The 20,967-nt window shown below is 39.5% G+C and overlaps 1 protein-coding gene across 2 annotated transcripts in view; it reads left to right on the top strand.

The window, feature by feature from the left end:
* caska (calcium/calmodulin-dependent serine protein kinase a) overlaps window positions 1-20,967 on the top strand; it is a 240,132-nt gene that overhangs the window by 129,204 nt on the left and 89,961 nt on the right. For both annotated transcript variants that reach the window (XM_063005494.1, XM_063005493.1), the window contains exon 3: window positions 15,581-15,686. In XM_063005494.1, the coding sequence (XP_062861564.1) occupies window positions 15,581-15,686 (106 nt within the window). The remainder of the gene's footprint in view (window positions 1-15,580; window positions 15,687-20,967) is intronic.

Here is a 20,967-nt window from a genome sequence, read left to right as displayed (position 1 = left end):
TCCCAATCCCTTGAGTTCCCTTTGCATTGTGCGTATGGAAATGCTCTTACTTTCACTATTAAACATATCCCTGAGTTCTACTGTAGTTTTTCTACCATTTGATTTCACCAAACGTTTAAGTGATTGCCGATCACGATCATTCAAGATTTTTTTCCGACCACATTCCTTCATCGAAGATGATGTTTCCCCACTGTCCTTCCACTTTTTAATAATGCGTTGGACAGTTCTTAACCCGATTTTAGTAGTTTCAGCAACCTCCCTAGATGTTTTCTCTGCTTGATGCATGCCAATAATTTGACCCTTCTGAAACAGATTAACATCTTTTTCACGACCACAGGATGTGTCCTTCGACATGGTTGTCTAACAAATGAGAAGCTACTCACTGCATAGGGTTAAATAACTTGTTGCCAGCTGAAACATAATCACCCATGCAGTAATTATCCAATGGGAGGCTCTTACCTATTTGCTTAGTTAAATCCAGGTGGTGACCTTTTTTTGGCCAGACAGTGTATATGATGAACTAGATTTAGCTGTATCGGACTATGCTTAGCACAAATGGAAGAAGAATTTACCTTATGGAGTAACCTTAGGAATAGCCTTGTGCCAGGAATGGAAAGATGGGAAGAATAGATGGGAAGAATAGAGCATTTCCAACAAACTTCGGAATGGTGCCCTATATGCAATGTTTCTCTGACCACTGGATTACCAACAAAAGAGCCACGCACAGACATCCCAAGTCTCCCGGAAGTTCCGGGAGTCTCCCGCATATACATAGCGGCTCCCTGATGCCCGCAAGTCAGATAAAATCTCCCGGAATCTAGAACGCGCACACACACACACACACAAATGCGCACGCAGGTGACGCAGACTTTTTTCCCCGATCGCGTATTAAATCCGTTATCTGATATACAATCTAGCGCACTGTGTAGGGAACATAAATCAATTGTCTAATATACTGTCTAGTGCACTATGTGGGGAACATAAATCTGTTATCTGATATACAATTTAGTGCACTATGTAGGAAACATAATTAATTATGTAATACACTATCTAGTGCACTATGTAAGGAACACAAATCAACATCTAGTTATACTTTCTAGTGCACTATGTAGTGAATATGATTGCGTTATCTAATACACTATCTAGTGCACAAAGTAGGGAACATAAATCCGTGATCTGATATACAATCTAGTGCAGTGTGTAGGGAACATAAACCAATTGTCTAATTCACTATCTAGTGCACTACATAGGGAACATAAATTCATATCTAAAATACTATCTAGTGCACTATGTAGGGAACATAAATTCATATCTAAAATACTATCTAGTGCACTATGTAGGGAACATAAATCCGTTATCTGATATACAATTTAGTGCACTATGTAGGGAACATAAATCAGTTATCTGATATACAATTTAGTGCACTATGTAGGGAACTTAAATCCGTTAACTAATACGCTACCTAAAGCATTATGTAAGAAACGTAAGTCTATTATCTAGTACACTATCTAGTGCACTAAGTAAGGAACATAAATTATTTTCTAATATACAATCTAGTGCACTATGTAGGGAACATAAATCTATTATCGTTCACACTATCTAGTGCACTATGTAGTACACATTGTGTTTGTGACGCAAACAGTTAGCTTAGTAACTCAGTTAGCAGCTCCTAAAAGTTCTGTTATCACCCATATCCTTTGGTGTGTGCAAGAGACTTTTTACCTTTTTTTTTTTTTTTTTTTGGCTTGGGGGGGGGGGGGGGGGGGGGGGGGTCGGGGTCGAGGTCCGTGGGTAGCTCCCTGAAATGAGTTTTGCAACTTGGGATGTCTGCACGCAGAGTGGGTAACAGCAAAGCAGCCCCATAAGAAATGCTGGTCAACATGAGTTAAGTTCTATGGCCACCCATGCAGGAATCTAGTCGGTGAGGCCATAGTGGCCTTTTTGCCAAAATAAAACAGAGTGGGTATTAACAGCCCAGTAATAGAGAAGAAAACAAGGGAGCACCAGTCCACCAATATTTTTAGGATTCTATAACAGAGATCTACAAATCCTGGCCGGTTTGTTGTGTCCGGAGATGCATTGGTCTGGTAAAGACTTTGATATGTAAACTGGAACACACTGGAATATAGAAATTTGGAAAAGACGTTCATTTGAATCAAGTTTACAAAGCCTACCACTGACAATGGGTGGAAGGACCACCTGGAAAGATCTTGTTTAGTATGTTGCAGCTAGAGATTAAAATGACATTTTAAAGGATGGGGATATTTACAGGTTAGAGTAATACCCAAGTACCTGAAATTGTAGCTAGTTCAAATTGGGAAGAACAAGGAGGTCAGAGTCTGAGATGTTAATGAGAAGGAGCTCACTTTTACTAATATTCAGTTTATAGCTGGAGAAAGTACTGAATGAGGAAATTTAGAGATACCTAGAGATTTGGCAGGATTTTACATGAGCAATACCATCACCATTGTAAGGAGAGATTTAATGCTCCACCTCACCCAGTTCATTGTGAATCTGTGAATCATTGTGAGTAGAGATAGCCAAAGGCTTCATTGTTAGTGTAAAAAGAAGGGAAGAAAAGTGCCACGAGTTAAAGAAAAAGCAGAGTGTAGTTCATTTCTGTGCACAGAGTCCTATGGAAATGTATAAAGTAATTCAATCCATGCGATAAATTTCTCACCAAATCCAAATGTGCGTCATGTGTCAGGAAGATAGACCCACTTTATCTCATCACTGACCTTTTCAGCATCTAGTGAGAGTGAGAGCAGAATTTTGGGTGGACATGAGTCAGAAAAAGAGTAAATAATGTTTATTGCCCCTCTGACATTAAAGAGAGTCGGCCTTTAATAAAACCTGTTTGATCTGGATGGATTATTTTAGGAAGTACAGACTTAAGGCGTCTAGTCAGGACCTTATTTAAGCCAATATTTTTGTGTCTGCATTAAGAAGACTTATTGGGTGATAGGACTTGACCAGAACTCAAGTGAGACCTTGTGCTTCTTCAAGATCAAAGATATAGAGCCCTGTCTGAGAGATAAAGGGGGAGAGCCAGTATCCAGTGAATTCTTAAGCATTACTGAAAAACTGGTGTAATTTTTAAAACGATTCTATAGGGAAGCCATATGGGCCTGGACTTTGCCACTTTGCATTGAGTGAATAGCAGCCTCAACCTCATGTACATGAAGAATCCAGCTTAGCCTTGGATAAGGAATGAATTAAAAATTTGTCCATAAAGAAACATGCATTATCTGAATTGGACTGGTGAAGTACCATACCATACCATGGTAGACGTTACAGGCAAATTAAAACAAGGACAAAAAGACTGAGAGACAGTTTTTACAACAGGTCCATAGCTCTGTTAAACACAAACATGTGACACATCATGTGTCATTTTAATGGGTCTGGTGCAATTTCATATTTCACTTTTAATGGGCCAATGTGCAACTTATAATTTAAATGTAAAAATTTCAATGGGACATGTGCAATAGCTACTGTTCAGCTTCTGTTTTGTTTGAGTGTTGATTTATATTTGTATTTAGTGCTATCATTGTTTGCTGTTGTTGTTTTCTTGCAGGGGGGGGGGGTGTTGTACTTCAATTTCATTGTGCAAGTGTACAAGTACAATGTGCAATGACAAAGTATTCATTCATTCATATAGAACGCTTTAAAAAGTTGTACCTCTGTCAGGTAAGTGGATCTAAGATATAACAATTTATGTAACTGGACATTTTACTGAGTTCACCTTCATATTCAAAAGTAATGATTTGCATTTCAATAATGCTTACTTGCTAGTTTTGTGGAAATCAGGAGATAAATCTTGTTCCTGCATACAGGCCTTGAAAGATTCGCAGAGGGGAACGTTTCAGGGATGGATATAATTTCCTAAAAAGCATCAGCATGACTGGTACGTGACTGCAAGAAATTCCTGCCTGACAGAAGGAGGGGGTTAAATCTCCAAATCCTAAGGGAAAAGGTGGTTTATGGGGGGAACAAGAGGGACACTGATAGGGCAGCATGGTCTGAAATTATTATACCCCCAGCGGAACAGGAATGTACGCATGAGAGAATTTGTTAATAAAGAACTAGTATTAGGGGTGGGTTTATAAAATCGATTTTTCGATTCGAATCGATCTTTATTTGAACGATCCGATATTGATTCATATAAACGCGAGATCGATCTTTTAAATACGCCCCTTTTTACGGTGAACACGGAAATCTGTTACCCCCTTTAATTTCGCGTGACCAGCCAGTGTTTTTTCATGCAACGAAATCTGACCTGCACATCAGTTTAGCATGGCAGAAGCTCAAGTTATGACCACTACACAACTTTTTGCACTGATTTTCGCTCGGCGACGGGTCGGTGCTGGATTCTGGAGGAACTCGGTGTTCGCTCTGCGATCAAAACTCGGCTCTCAATCAATGTGTGAAACAGCGAGGGGAAACGCAGGGGAGAGGTTGTAAACAGGTGGAGCGCAATATAGTTTCTATCAGAATACATCAGCACACGCAAGTTTTACAGTATTTCTGACCTGATCGTTCTCTACAAAACAAAATATTTATTAACCTCCAACTCACTATAGAACAAGCCATGCTGCTCGTGTTGCCAAATCCACTCAGATTCATTAATTTCATCAGCGCACAAACTTTGATCGCTCGCTACTTGTTGATGTGCATGTTTGGACGTGGTATCATTAAACCTTTCATCACTTCTCACGTGTGTTTTCGTGACAAAACGTAGTTTTGGAGACCAGAGAAGCTCGCCTGTGATTTCCCCTGGTGATAGATGGTGTAGTGTAAAACTCCCCATCGCCGATCAGTCGTGTAGTGTGAACATTACAGCAACCAGGTGTTAATCAGTGTCGTGTAGTGTAAACTTGGCATAAGCTGTTCAACAGCCAGGTGTATGTTTACATTACATTTACAATGTTGTAGCGTGTCAGACATATAAAATAATAATAAAAAATGAATGTTACTGTTTTCTGTTTTGGATTAATTATTTATGTAAACAAAATACACAAAGATTTTTAATAATGAGTGTTTTTTGTACAATTATCACATTCGTTCTCTGAACATCTGTACATATTTAAACAAAACCTGTTAATGTAACTCAAATATGCCTAAATGTGTTGAATCGAAATTGAATCGAAAATCGAATAGAAAATTGAAGATCGAATCGAATCGGGACCTTGTGAATCGGAATCGAATCGATCCAGGAAATTAGTGGCGATACCCAGCCCTAACTAGTATGGGAATAGGCGTGATAAACAGAAGAGGAATATGAATATTGCATGATAGAGTGATGTAGAAAACACCCTCAGCTTGACCAGAGATATCTAAAAAAAAAAAAAAAAAAAAAAAAAACACGGCCTCTGACTGGTGAGTGAACGTGAAGAGGGTTTAATGAAAGAGTGGTCTAAGTAAGGATGCAAGACACAGTTAAAGTCACCCCCAGGATAAGATAATTGGAATTAAGATCAGGGAAACGTGTGATCAGATTGTTAATAAAATTTGGGTTATTTCAGGTGCATAGACGTTAGCTAAAATAACAGGTGTTTCAGAGTTTTTTCTTCATAAAAATAGCAACACCCCTATAGAAAGATTGGCCTTCCCATCCCCTAGGGCCCCCTTCCGTGTGCAGACCTCAAACTTGCAACCCCAAACCTAAAACCCTGCACCATCGCACCCCCCTCCGCCCCATCATTTCTTTCACAGAAACCATTGCAAAAGCCTTGGGAGTAGTCTCAAGTGCTTAAGTGGGTTTCTTTTAGAGAAACAACATGAGCTTGTAATCTATCCAAACAAGAAAAAATATGCAGTTTTAGTACATTATTCAATCCCTCGAAGTTTCAGCTTATAAAATTAATTAAGCTGCATTAATAACAGACATATGGAGAACATTAAGGATAAATTAGCAAAATTACACTTAGAAATCTTACAACTGTTATCAGGAACTCCACTTAAGGTAATTAATGGGGATTAAAGAGGCAGGGGGCCTTTACAGTTAAACAACAATACACAGTCTGTCTCACTTCTTACAAAAAAAAACATAAAAAGGTGAAAATAACAGGCAAGTTGACTACACAGCAGAAGTATCGACCAAAAAAAACAACAGACAGCAAGTAAGTTACTAAGACAGGTGATGTTCCGTTGTTATGTAATGTAGGTTGAATCACATCCTGAAAGAATGACCTGTACCATTGTGGGTCAGAACCAGATGGGCTAGGTATTGGATTCAGAATTTGAGTCCAGCCTCATGGAGCCACGACTTCAGTGGCTTGTATTCCTCCCTGTACCTTTGGAAATCATCGGAGAAATCTTGGAATGTGTATGCATTCACACCTTTGTGGAGAAGCTGACCATTTTCCTGAGACAGTGACATAATCTATCACACAAGCATAGGTGGAGAGGTGCTTGATTTTTGGTTTTGGAGCAGGGGTCTTGTGAGCTTGTTCAGTCTCGGGGTCTGGGATCGTTTAAAACCACCGAACAGTTTTGAATTCAACAAGGATATAAAAGATATAGGTTGATTGCCTTCAGCCCCACCTGGTAAGCCAATTATATGTAAATTATTTTTAAGGTTTAATGGTTTTAATGTCCTGGATTTTAGTGCCCAGAGAAATACTACTGGAATAAAGTTCAGCCAGTTAATGAGCGAAGAAATCCCCCACACAAAATAAGTAAGAAATTCTATAAGCGAAACTGGAGTAAGCTTTGCATAAGCCAGGTCTAGGCCAGAGTTACCAGAATTAGTAGCTTGACTAGCTTGTAATACCCTCTTGTATGTCCAATCATCCATTTTTCTTTCAGTTTCCATTATTTTGGACACTTGTTTTTTATTTGCTGTTTTCTTCTTTTTATTTCTGGCATTTTGACCACAGCTTTGTCTGTGGCCAAAGAACCTCAGTCAACCTCCAAACAAATTCTAGCTTATCTGCACACTAAGTACAACAGCGTCAACATCATCTGAATGAAATGAGATGCTATGGTAGGAGACCCCACTGCTGACACAGAGACATAAAAATGCCAGACTGGAATTTACGGAGGAAACCACAATTCTTCTGGATAAACGTTCTGTGGACAGACGAGACCAAAATAAAACTTTGGTAAAGCACAGCATTGTACAGTTTACAGAAAACGAAATAAGGACATCTCTGAAGACTATCAAAGAATTTTGGAGCGCAATGTAGGGCCCAGTTTTAGAAAGCTGGGTCTTCATTAGAGATCACGGGTCTTCTAACAGGTCAATGACCCGAAGCAAACTTCAAAAAGCGCCATAAAATGAATGACAAAGCACTGAAGAGTTCTAAAGTGGCCGGCAATAAGTCCAGATCTAAATTCCTTTTAAAACCTGTTAAGAGAAAACAGTTGAGACCTGACAACCTTCAAATCTGAGAAACCTGGAGCAGTTGGCGAAAAAGAGTGGTCCAAAATTCCAGTAGAGAGGTAGAGAGACTACTCTTTCATGATTACTGGGAGAGAGATTGATTTCATTTGTTTCCAAGAGGTGTGCTACCAAATATCAAGCCAAGGGTGCCATTCATTTTTTTAGTCAATTTTTTATTTTTTCCAGTGCAAACTATAGAAATTGAAACATGAATAATAAAGCATTTATGATTGTAACAAATCTCTGTTAAAGTGGTACATTTACTTGACAAATTGCATGGGTGCCAATAGAGCTAAAGAAGTGGAACTTTCGTCTTTCTCAACAGTTTTCTTGTTCTGGGTGGTAGAACTGTATCTACATCATTTCTCGATTGGAAAAAAGTATTAACAGTACTGTACAAAGAAAATGCTGGTTAAAAAAAAAAAAAAAAAATGGGTAATTTATTAACAGCTACAGGTAGCTTTTTATTCACTCTGTATTATGCAGCTTATGTTTTTCTCTATGAATAAATGAGCAGTTTCACTGCCAGTTTATCAAAATTAATGTCCGATGCAGCCAGTAATCATAACTAGTTGAAATAATTGGTGATTAGATAATAATTGTGTCATAATTTCTTATAACATTGAGACATCTGGCCAAACACATTTTCTTTCTCCTGTTTTGCTTAATAAGATGCTGCACATTTTAAATGTAGCCATGGCAGATTAAGCAGAGCAGTGCTTATGGGAACAGAAGGACAACAGTGTGATTGTTGTTGCGATATGAGCGATTGTTCAGTCAGTCCAGTCCCTGCTCCATTCCAGATGCATTCAGCCAAGTCTGTTTATTATTCTGAAAAAGTTCTGTTACTGGAACTTAGACTAAAAACTTAGAGCTGGGACTTTTTTGTTTACTGGTTTTGGTGTAAAGAAAGCTTTTCACTCAATAGGTGCTGTTTTAAATCCCTGTAGACATGTCTACTGTGATTCATCTAGAAAAGGCTTATGTGCAGATACCAACAGTGTCCAAGGCATGTTGACAAGACCATGTGTTGCCAACAGCATGGCTCCAAAGAGTCTTTACCTCTAACCATACAGCTCACAGTGTACCTCGGCCTTAATCCTTTGCCATTTTGATTCTGATACTTGCTGTGAATGGTTTCCCACTAGGCAGCAGCGCCAACAGCACGTCTACAACGTGTCCAAAACTGGGATTAGCACTCAGGCTGTGAGGCAGGAAAATCTCACCAGGAGGCACTAGAAGACAAGTGCCATGTATATACTCTGCCATCTGGGCATTAATATAAAGTTGATTTCTCTCACTTTGGATATACAGTCGAATCCGGTTAATTGGACCACCGGTTAATCGGACCAGCCGCTTATTCGGACCGAATCCTAAAGTACCGAAACAAATCCTATTATGTACGTGTAATGTTATTCGCTTATTTGGACCAAAATTCCGTTTAATCGGACCAAAGAACGTGAGAGCGAATAAGAAAAAGAAGCCACAAGTCGCAAAGCGGGTCAGCGAGATATGGGAGGATTCCTGGGCTCCCCGGGAGAATTTATGCTTTTATCAAAGATCAGGAAATCCGAAAAGTTGTGTTGACAAGAGCAAAACCAGCGGGAGGTGAACACGCCCACCACTTTCTTTCCCACAATGAAGCACCCAGTAGCCAGCAGCGTGGTTATTGGATCCATCTGCATCTCCGCTTTTCGGCGAAATGAAGTCAAGCGTAAACAAGAGTGTCCGGCAACACGTGCAAGGAATTCCCTCCTGTCAATCACGATTAAAGTCCACACGAGAAAGCTATCATTCCACTATCATTCCTTGTAACATAGGGCATGTTCGTGTAATCGGACCAGCCGGTTATTAGGACCAAAACGATCGCGTCCCGATGTGGTCCGATTAACCGGATTCGACTGTAATATCCTATACTCTTCTGCATTTTTGCCTATCCACTAAAAAGAGCATTTGTAAGTTTAGGCACTGGTATTGGATGAGTAGGTCACAGGGGTTTCCAAACCAAACATGTCAAACCATAACTATGTACAGTGTATCACAAAAGTGAGTACACCCCTCACATTTCTGCAGATATTTAAGTATATCTTTTCATGGGACAACACTGACAAAATGACACTTTGACACAATGAAAAGTAGTCTGTGTGCAGCTTATATAACAGTGTAAATTTATTCTTCCCTCAAAATAACTCAATATACAGCCATTAATGTCTAAACCACCGGCAACAAAAGTGAGTACACCCCTTACTGAAAGTTCCTGAAGTGTCAATATTTTGTGTGGCCACTATTATTTCCCAGAACTGCCTTAACTCTCCTGGGCATGGAGTTTACCAGAGCTTCACAGGTTGCCACTGGAATGCTTTTCCAGTCCTCCATGACGACATCACGGAGCTGGCGGATATTCGAGACTTTGCGCTCCTCCACCTTCCGCTTGAGGATGCCCCAAAGATGTTCTATTGGGTTTAGGTCTGGAGACATGCTTGGCCAGTCCATCACCTTTACCCTCAGCCTCTTCAATAAAGCAGTGGTCGTCTTAGAGGTGTGTTTGGGGTCATTATCATGCTGGAACACTGCCCTGCGACCCAGTTTCCGGAGGGAGGGGATCATGCTCTGCTTCAGTATTTCACAGTACATATTGGAGTTCATGTGTCCCTCAATGAAATGTAACTCCCCAACACCTGCTGCACTCATGCAGCCCCAGACCATGGCATTCCCACCACCATGCTTGACTGTAGGCATGACACACTTATCTTTGTACTCCTCACCTGATTGCCGCCACACATGCTTGATACCATCTGAACCAAACAAATTAATCTTGGTCTCATCAGACCATAGGACATGGTTCCAGTAATCCATGTCCTTTGTTGACATGTCTTCAGCAAACTGTTTGCGGGCTTTCTTGTGTAGAGACTTCAGAAGAAGCTTCCTTCTGGGGTGACAGCCATGCAGACCAATTTGATGTAGTGTGCGGCGTATGGTCTGAGCACTGAATGGCTGACCCCCCACCTTTTCAATCTCTGCAGCAATGCTGACAGCACTCCTGCGCCTATCTTTCAAAGACAGCAGTTGGATGTGACGCTGAGCATGTGCACTCAGCTTCTTTGGACGACCAACGCGAGGTCTGTTCTGAGTGGACCCTGCTCTTTTAAAACGCTGGATGATCTTGGCCACTGTGCTGCAGCTCAGTTTCAGGGTGTTGGCAATCTTCTTGTAGCCTTGGCCATCTTCATGTAGCGCAACAATTCGTCTTTTAAGATCCTCAGAGAGTTCTTTGCCATGAGGTGCCATGTTGGAACTTTCAGTGACCAGTATGAGAGTGTGAGAGCTGTACTACTAAATTGAACACACCTGCTCCCTATGCACACCTGAGACCTAGTAACACTAACAAATCACATGACATTTTGGAGGGAAAATGACAAGCAGTGCTCAATTTGGACATTTAGGGGTGTAGTCTCTTAGGGGTGCACTTTTGTTGCCGGTGGTTTAGACATTAATGGCTGTATATTGAGTTATTTTGAGGGAAGAATAAATTTACACTGTTATATAAGCTGCACACAGACTACTTTTCATTGTGTCAAAGTGTCATTTTGTCAGTGTTGTCCCATGAAAAGATATACTTAAATATCTGCAGAAATGTGAGGGGTGTACTCACTTTTGTGATACACTGTATCTTGCATTAATATGCTTGGGTTAAAGAAACTCTATTGGACTGCACAGAGCTTTGACCTCGGCCCTACTGAACAGACTTGGAATGATACAAATTACAAAATTGGACCTGAACACTGATTCTTGCAATGGAAAAATGGAAATGTACCCTATCATTGCATATTAAAAAAATATTTAAATGTTGGCGCAACGGGATATTCCGCTAGCACACCAGAACCGAGATTCTGAACTCCTTGGTTCGAAACTTGCAGTTGCCACCGGTCGGCTGGGTGCCATCTAATGGGCATAATTGGCAGTGCCTGCAGCAGACACGTTACTGCTAGGGCGGGATGAACGGACTATGTGGGTGGGGGTCTTCAAAATGCTTCGTAAGGACCCTGATTAGCAGATAGCGAGGCGCCAGTGCAGAATGCATGGGTGAAAAAGGGTTCCGCTAAGGCACCCTCCGCGCTGGTCAGAGGAGGCGTGAGCAGCAATATACCCTCCTCGACTGCAATCAGGAATCCAAATTGCAGCGGAAGACAAATTGACTACGCTACATTGGGGAGAAAATGCATAAAATATAATAGAAAAAAAAATCATAACTTATACCAGCACAATATTTTTATGTTTTACCACTAATTTATCCAGGTCAGGGTCACAGTGGGTCCGGTTTTCCAGAACTCAGTGGGCAAAATGCATGAACACACACCAGACAGGATGCAAATACATTTATGTTTATTGTATTCAACAGATGCTTTTATCCAGCAACTTACATCTCTGACAATATACATTCCAAGCAATTGAGGATTAAGGGCCTTGCCAAGGACTTGAACCAGCAACCTTACAATCACTGCACTGCCATGCCGGTACCTGATAAATGAGAATATCCAGAGCTATTAAAGGACAGAAGCTCATAAAAAGCTTTTACTGTGTCTATGAATAAAACTGATTAAATGCTCTTTATAGGCTACTTTGCTGCTTTAACATGAATTCCTCTCTGAACTAAATGAGTGATGAACTTTAAATAGAAGAGTGAAGAGAATGAGAACATTATTCATTTGACAAGTGTCTCTTTTTTATAGCTTATCAATACCCAATAAGTCAGCAGGCCAGTAAAGTCTTGCTTGCTCAGTAGTCTTTTATAGCTGTGACTTATATACACTGGCTAAGGCACAGATCACAGAGATAGTAAGCATTGTGTTTAGAATTGTGCACTTTTTTAAGCTAGTTCACAGATAACCTGCTTTCAGAGTCTGATATAGTGTTTAATTTTGCATTATGAGAATCTCAATTTTGTTATTTTTCTGATGATTTGACAGTCTTCATTCTACTTGTGTTTTGATTATTGTGGGAATTGTTTTGAGATTAATGCTAGTTGGCCTGAATGTGTTGAATCAGTTTAGTAATTAGCTAATGCTAACTGATCCATCAAGTCACTGAAAGCTATCAGTATGATGCGTCAGAGTCAGTCTGTCTTATTCAGCAGTCTCTTAAGAGCTTATTAACCATATTGTGTGTTTATTAAATGTAAATGCTGCTAAGTTCAAGTAACCACCCTGGTGTGGCAAGCTGACTGTAGAGGTGGCAGGACTAGGGTGGCCACATTCATAGCCACAAAAAAGGGGACATTACACCCCAAAAAGGAGGACATTACACCCAAAAGGAGGACATCACACCAGGAACAGGGGGGCATGATACTGCAACACACAGAATGAAACCATAACCCATATAACAGAGTTTTTGACCAATTTAAGCAAGAATTCTATAACAAATTACTGTTTTACTCACTTAATGTGAGTATTTTCACAGCGTTCCTGAGCATGAGAGCTGAGTGACTAACTGACTCTATTAGGGGTGTATACAGACCAGAGCGAGCGGGCGAAATTCAACCACCCAATCACAGACTAGCATTTAGAGGGCGGACCTTCTGCGATTGGCCAGAGGTAGCACTATAAGCAGTCAAATGAGGCTGTTAAACCAATGAAATACAAAGCATTTGTTTTGATGTGTACCTGAGCCAATGACAGATAATATTGATCAAAAATGAAACCAGTTCACTCCAAAAGGAGGATTTTTAAGTGTCCGTCCTAGCGTTGCGTTAATGGAGGACTGGCAGCTGAAAAGCCGAACTGTCCGACCTAAAACCGGACGGCTGGCCACCCTAGGCAGGACAGCACTCTTCTGAGTGGAGCCCCACAGATGATTCCACACATGAAGTGGGCAGCATCAGTAACAGAGTAGCTGCTTTGCTCCTTTTTATTTGCTGCCTGTCATATATTGAGCTCCTCTTGTCTTTTATCTCAAACCCAACAGTGGATTTAAAGCTGTTAGGATTAAGATTAGGATAAAACAGTAATGTTATTTAGCACATTTGTCTTGTGGGAACATAGCATGGCAACCCTCACAAGATCAATGTGTCAGTCCGGAGGTGGTTGCTATCTGAACCAGGCTGTATACAGGAGTCCCAAAAAAGCCTGATGACTTTACATGTGTTGTCAGTCAGCATGGATGTTTTAGATGAGGTACAAGTTGAGAATTTTGGGGAAACTGGACATGTCTAAACAATGAAACATTAATTTATAAATACAATAAAACAATTGTTCATAAACTTTTCTTTGTATTACCAGCTTAACTATGTTATAATAATTGTCCTTATTTTGTGGTTGTTTCTTAACAAATTGAGAAAATGAAATTAATTGCAGCACAAAACATATACACTCATTTTACACACATGGCTAATTAAATATCTTTCGATAATGTGCGTGTGCATGTAGCGTGTGTACTACTAATTAAAAATAGGAGTCTGTAACAGTGGAGGAAAAACACAACTGGGTCATTGGATCAATGAATGAATGAATAGAATAGAAATGCATAAATAGAACAAAATTAAACAAATAACTTTTTTAAATGGCTCTATTTAAAGTAGAGATGCAGATTTTGCCAATTTCTTTTAACCAATTACTAACATCAACAAGTCTTTATTTTTTATTGATTGTAGCAAACATGCCAGTAATGTAGAACAGTAGGATGAACACAAACACCAGAATCAAATCCAGGTCAGCATTCAGAATGTAGATTTTATACAGAGTCGATTGCGAACAGGTAATTACAAACACTAACTAAACACGGTAATCAAGAGTTGGAATGCAGTTGATATGTAAAAGCTTTGGCTGACAATATTGTAGTATTATTAGATGAAAAGCACAGTTTACTGCAGCATTATGGAAATATCCACCTTCAAAAAGAAAAACGTTACACACAGATCCACACGAGCAGTGATTAACATGCAGTCTGACTCTATACTGACACAAAACAACTTCACTATTTGTGGTTTTAATGTCCTATATTTTCAGTGTTCGTTATTTAAATAATATAAATGCATAAAAAGTTTTCTTGTACAGATTAAAGTCTTTGTATGTGTCCGTAAGCAGAGCTGGTGCGTACACCTTGAGTGTTTGTCAGGGTTTGTTTCGGTGCTCCTTCTCTGTAGATCTGTAGCTAAGCTTTTAATTCAAATAAAGTGTTAACTGTTGGAAATGACTTTAAACAGCATTTTCACAGAAAGCATTAATCAAACAACTACTTGACCACTAAACATCACACTTCTTTTTTAGGTAAACCAAAAATATTTCTGTCAGGACAGCTAATCATGCTAAAAATATTTAAAGTCATATTAAATAATGGGTCACTTATCCATTACTAACAACACAGATAAAACAACTTAAAAAGAACATATTATGTACGGTAAATAGCAGAATCATACTGTATTAATTACAAAAGAAATACACATTAAAAATAAATGGCCAAAAATAAGTCCTGTACAAGGCAGTTTTTAGGCATTAACAGACCATAGTGGATACATATTTTATTGCAAGTGACTAGCGAAATGATTCATTACACTTCACATCTTTTTTTCTATGCAGAACATAAAGAATTTTGTCCTTATGGCTTTATAGTTCATTCACAGTGTTCCAACACCCCTGCTTAATAATCTGTTAATAAATAAACTAACAACTCAGTCAAAATACAACAAGTCAATATCTTCACCTCAATCGCAATACACTAATCCAATTGAGGCCATTCCGAGTACAGTTTCTATCTGATTGCACAAGTTGGGTAATTATTGAAATAATCCAATAAATACAGGGTGTCCCAAAATGAACGGACATTTAAATTTTTTAATAAAACACATTTTTTATTTGAACATTAATAATGTTTTTGAAAGTAAAGACATGGAGGTTATGTTTAAAACAGAACATCTGACAAATGATCGCCTCGACCGTGGCAGCACATGTTCACTTATTTGATGAAATTTTCCATGACACATTGACATAATTGCTGAGAAATTTCAGCAATGTTGTGTCGAATTTCTTCTTTGAGGTCCTCAATGGATTGTGGTTTGTTGGTGTATAATAGTTGGTGTCCATCACTGCAAGTTCAAGCTTTTTATCCAACCTGGGACTTACCGTTAAATGCAACTAACTTTTGTGTAAAACACAGTAACATGTATTTAAATATTTTATAGTAGATATTTGCTTTTTCTTTCAGATCTAAAAAGGGAGGCCAGCATCTGTCACATGCTTAAGCACCCTCATATTGTGGAGCTGCTGGAAACTTACAGTTCAGATGGGATGCTGTACATGGTCTTTGAGTTGTAAGTGACCTCTTCTAAAATTATGTTTTACTCTTTTGTTTTAGCTTTGAAATGTCCACGGGGAATTTTTTTTATAGCTACGGCTATTCTTGAGACTTACTGGAAATTTACTTTAAATCTAAGTTTGACCTGTGATGCCCTATAGGCAAGGCTGTACTGATATGCGGTCATGGTTCATTTGCATCTCGATAAAATCTTTTAGAAACTCAGAGACTGGCTATAATCTTTTTGGTACAAGAGGGATAAATTAGAGAGCTGACTTTGATAAGTCTGATGGACAGGCCAGTTATTTTATACTTAACCACAGGCAGGCCTGAACATGGCTTTATGTAATTTGCTGTTAAGTTGTAATAAGTGATGTTACAGCAGCCTAGAGCTTGTGCCTTCTATTGCTTTAAACAGCCAACAACTGTGTATTATCTGTAAATTATTAACTGTCACATTATATTACAGCATTATTAAATTTATTATTTAATAATTGAGGCATTTTGCAATTTAAATGTTTTAGCTTTTCTAGAAGAGTAGCCGCAGGATATGTGATTTCCAACAAAAGCATATAGGTGCGATGGTCAGGTGTTGACATACTTTTGGCCAAATAGTGTGTATTAAATTACAAAAGCAGAAATGTTAAATACTAGTGACTAAAAGCTTTAAAATATAATATTATTTATTAGGATTTACACACCTTGGTTACATTCATGACAGAACAAGTAGTTACTCAATACACAAGATTCATCAGTTTACAAGTTCAGGGCAAACAGTAAAGGGCATTTTTGCATCTCCAATTCACCTCACTTGCATGTCTTTGGACTGTGGGAGGAAACCGGAGCACCCGGAGAAAACCCACGCAGATACAGGGGAACATGCAAACTCCACACAGAAAGGACCCGGACCGCCCCACCTGGGGATCAAACCCAGGACCTTCTTGCTGTGAGGCGACAGTGCTACCCACTGAGCCACCGTGCCGCTTCAAAAATTAAAATATTAAATATCAAGTTGTCTGTACTCCAAAGGACATTTTCTTGGTGGTAAAAATGATGATCCATAATTTTTCCTTTTACTCCCAATCCTGTCATCTCCCATTCCCTGTTGTAACTCCTCTGTTGCTTACACTACACTGATCTGACCAGGGAGAGTCACAGACTGTCACACTCCCAGTCTGACACTCGTGTGGTCACTGGCTGCTACTTTACACCAACCAGCGGTTTCCTATGCCAAGCTTTATTGCTTATGTAGTCACGCTGCGCTGTATGTGAACCACACTCACGCATACTTGTGACGGTGCCTTGACCATTTTCTTAGAATGCATTTCAAAGCGGCAGTTAGGACAAACCTTATTTGAGCCTTTCTCTCTCAGACATATGACCAATTGCCTGTTAGATTTCTGGCCAGACTGGAAGCACTGTTGGTCTTTGAACTTGATAGATCAAACACTCTGTGTGAGTTAGCGTATGGTAAGCTAGCGTATTAGACCACTATACCATCTGAATTTCTATATATGTAATGGCTCTCTTTGAGAATCCACCGCTGGCTGGTGTAATAAAAAATAAAAAAAAGCAGCCGGTGACTACACATTTGTCCCTCCACATGTGTGGGTGCTTGTCTGTGACAGAGCAAATGTAATAGGAAATTGGAAACAATTAATAATATTAAACTATAAAGATTATTTTATATTATATAAACTATAAAGCAACAATGAAATGCATTTTGTTTACATTTAAAAAATTTTTAAAGATGTATTTCTTTAAATCTAATGAAAATTATATTGTCTCAGAGGAACATATTTTTTACTCTGGATGGTAGACAGGTGAGGAAAAAGACTTATTAGGGAAGGGAAGATAGATCATGTAAATGAACATTAAACCCAAACCACTGACAGTTGAAGTGAGGAACATATTATTAAGGAATTAATAGCACCTCATTTGAGTGCCCATGCTGACTAGTGCCCATGGCCATGCCACTTCCAAAATTGCCTACAGTGGGCATATGAGCATCAGAACTGGCCAATAAAGCATTGGAAGAAGGTGGTCTTTACCTGATGGATAATAGCTTCTCACATACACTGACCAATAATAACATTATGACCACTGACAGGTGAAGTGAATAACACTGATTATCTCTTCATCACGGCACCTGTTAGTGGGTGGGATATATTAGGCAGCAAGTGAACATTTTATCCTCAAAGTTGATGTGTTAGAAGCAGGAAAAATGAGCAAGCGTAAGGGCCAAATTGTGATGGCTAGACGACTGGGTCAGAGCATCTTTAAAACTGCAGCTCTTGTGGGGTGTTCCCGGTCTGCAGTGGTCAGTATCTATCAAAAGTGGTCCAAGGAGGAAACAGTGGTAAACAGTGGCGACAGGGTCATGGGCGGCCAAGGCTCACGATGCATGTGGGGAGCGAAGGCTGCCCCGTGTGGACGAGCAGAACTGGACCACGGAGCAATGGATGAAGGTGGCCTGGTCTGATGAATCACGTTTTCTTTTACATCACGTGGATGGCCGGGTGCGTGTGCGTCGCTTACCTGGGGAACACATGGCAGCAGGATGCACTAGGGGAAGAAGGCAAGCTGGCGGAGGCAGTGTGATGCTTCGAGCAATGTTCTGTTGGGAAACCTTGGGTCCTGCCATCCATGTGGATGTTACTTTGACATGTACCACCTACCTACGCATTGTAGCAGACCATGTACACCCTTTCATGGAAATGGTATTCCCTAAAGGCTGTGGCCTCTTTCAGCAGGATAATGCGCCCTGCCACAAAGCAAACATCCTTCAGGAATGGTCTGAGGAGCAGAACATCGAGTTTGAGGTGTTGACTTGGCTTCCAAATTCCCAAGATCTCAATCCAATCGAGCATCTGTGGGTTGTGCTGGACAAACAAGTCCGATCCATGGAGGCCCCACCTCACAACTTACAAGAGTTAAAGGATCTGCTGCTAACATCTTGGTGCCAGCACACCTTCAGGGGTCTAGTGGAGTCCGTGCCTTGACAGGTCAGAGCTCAATTGCTTAGACAGTATACTGTCACAGTACTGTAAGTCGCTTTGGATAAAAGCGTCTGCTAAATGCCAAAAATGTAAATGTAAATGTTTTGGCAGCAAAAGGGGGACCAACACAATATTAGAAAGGTGGTCATAATGTTATGCCTCATTGGTGTAAAGTGAACGGTCAGGTGCAAACGTCTTGGTGCCATGCTTTAACGAGTCAGAGCTGTTTTGTCAACATGAGGGTAACACAATATTAAGCAGGTGGTTTTAATGTTTTGGCTGATTGGTGTATATCTGGCCTATAATGTTTTGTAATTCTGATTTTAGAAATGTATTGATCATCTTGTTTTACAATTTGCAATGCATTTTGGATGTTATCAAAACTTCTATTTGATGTGTACAGCAGTGTTTGTATTTGCTCTGCAGATGCTCACCAAAACACATCATTGTGGATCCCATAATGAAATTTAGCCCCTTATCCACACGGTCACAGCAATGTGGTTTATTCCATTTGCATAAAATTGACATAAAGCAGAAGAGAGCAGAATCAAATGATTACTGCTAGTAAAAAAGCTCTTGTATTACTCAGCCTTCTTGTAGTTCTGCTTTTCATTTATACTCTCTTCCACTGCCACTTTCTGTTCTGTAGTTATAACAAAACTGGTTGCCCGTGTTGCTCCTGTCATGCTAGTGAAGTAAATAAGGCTGTGTGTTGTGTTGAAGCAGAGAATGTAGAGTAATGGTGCATGAAGTGTTGTGTTAGACATGATAATAAGACAAATGTGTGGGTGGATAAGTAATTAAAAAGAGAAACTCACTGGTGAGATGGTGAGATATAAGTGGCAACCTATCATACCCATGCCAGAAGCAAGAGGGGTGAGAGATTTCTGGCAGTCGATGCTTTAGCATTTCCTCCGGCAGTAAAATGGAAGTCATTACTAAGTTTCAGTGTTTAACCCACAGCACCACTTCTAACTTTACTCAAAGTGGCTATAAAAGTATACATAGCATGCAAAAGAAATTAATGCATTATCATTTATATAAATCACAAATATTACATTCTAAATTCTAAATGAATTCTACAGTTTAGTAACTGTCACAGTCAATGATTTTAAAACATTTATCATTATATAAAACACAAAAGAAAAGAAAATAAACACAACACATTCTGTTAATCTTCATAATAATAAGAGCAGCCATCTAGTCCAGCCATCTAAGTCTTTAGGTCCAACAGTTAAATAATAAGCCAACAATGTAAAAAAAAAAAATTAGGAACTAGGTGCACCCTATAGTTCAAATAGGGGTTAATAATGATCTACTCATATTTCAGCAGTAATATACCGCCACACATACTGCAAAAATATAATGAGTGGTAACTGAACACCAGGATAACGTTCCTCCCATGGCTTATCCAAAACTCTAATTCAGCTGGTTACTTTTTCAAATAAATAATTTATCTGGGAGATTTATTGATGTGCTAAGTGTTTAAAAATGTATTTATTAAAAGCGTATACATCAAAGATTGTATTCAACGCTGAACGTTTTTATAAATATTCTCTTTTACTAGCCCTTGATGTTTTCGCAAAGAAAGAATTAAAAATTTAAACAAAGTATCAAATTTATCAAATTATATAGAAGTCACAATTTTGTGCACTGATTTTGCCCTTAATGGCCATGAGCTAAAATTCCTGCCTGCCCTGGGAGACAATCTTGTAATGGCTATCTTGTAATGGCAGCAAAATCCTGTGGTAAGTCATGTGTATTGTTACGAGTAGGCGTTTTCTGGGTATGATAGGCTACTACAGAGCTTTTTGCAGAAATTTTTCTGTGGCTGTACCTCTTACTGACCTCCTTAGCACTAAGAGGTCATTTCAGTGGACTGAAGAGAGTCAGTTAGCATTTGACTCCGTTAAGGCACTACTCACAACTGCTCCTGTGCTGGCAGCTCCTAATTTTTCTGTTCCCTTTGCACTTATCATTGATGCTAGTGACTTGGGAGCCGGTGCAGTACTTTGTAGAAAGGTAAAGATGGATTGGAACATCCTGTGTGTTTTTATTTTCATAAATGTAATGTTCATCAGTGTGTTTATTCCACGATTGAAAAAGAGGCCCTGGCTCTTGTGTTGGTGCTTCAACATTTTGAGGTTTATGTTGGCGGGGCAGCGCACCCAGTGACTGTGTACACAGACCACAACCCTTTGAATTTTTTGGATAGAATGCGCATTCAGAACCAACGTTTAATGCGCTGAAGCCTTATTTTGCAGGGCTATAACATCAATATTCAACATGTTTGTGGAT

This window comes from Trichomycterus rosablanca, chromosome 12 (genome assembly GCF_030014385.1).
Source record: "Trichomycterus rosablanca isolate fTriRos1 chromosome 12, fTriRos1.hap1, whole genome shotgun sequence".
NCBI lineage: Eukaryota > Metazoa > Chordata > Actinopteri > Siluriformes > Trichomycteridae > Trichomycterus > Trichomycterus rosablanca.
The sequence above is the reverse complement of the archived record's forward strand: the minus strand, read 5'-3'. Positions and strand labels throughout refer to the sequence as shown.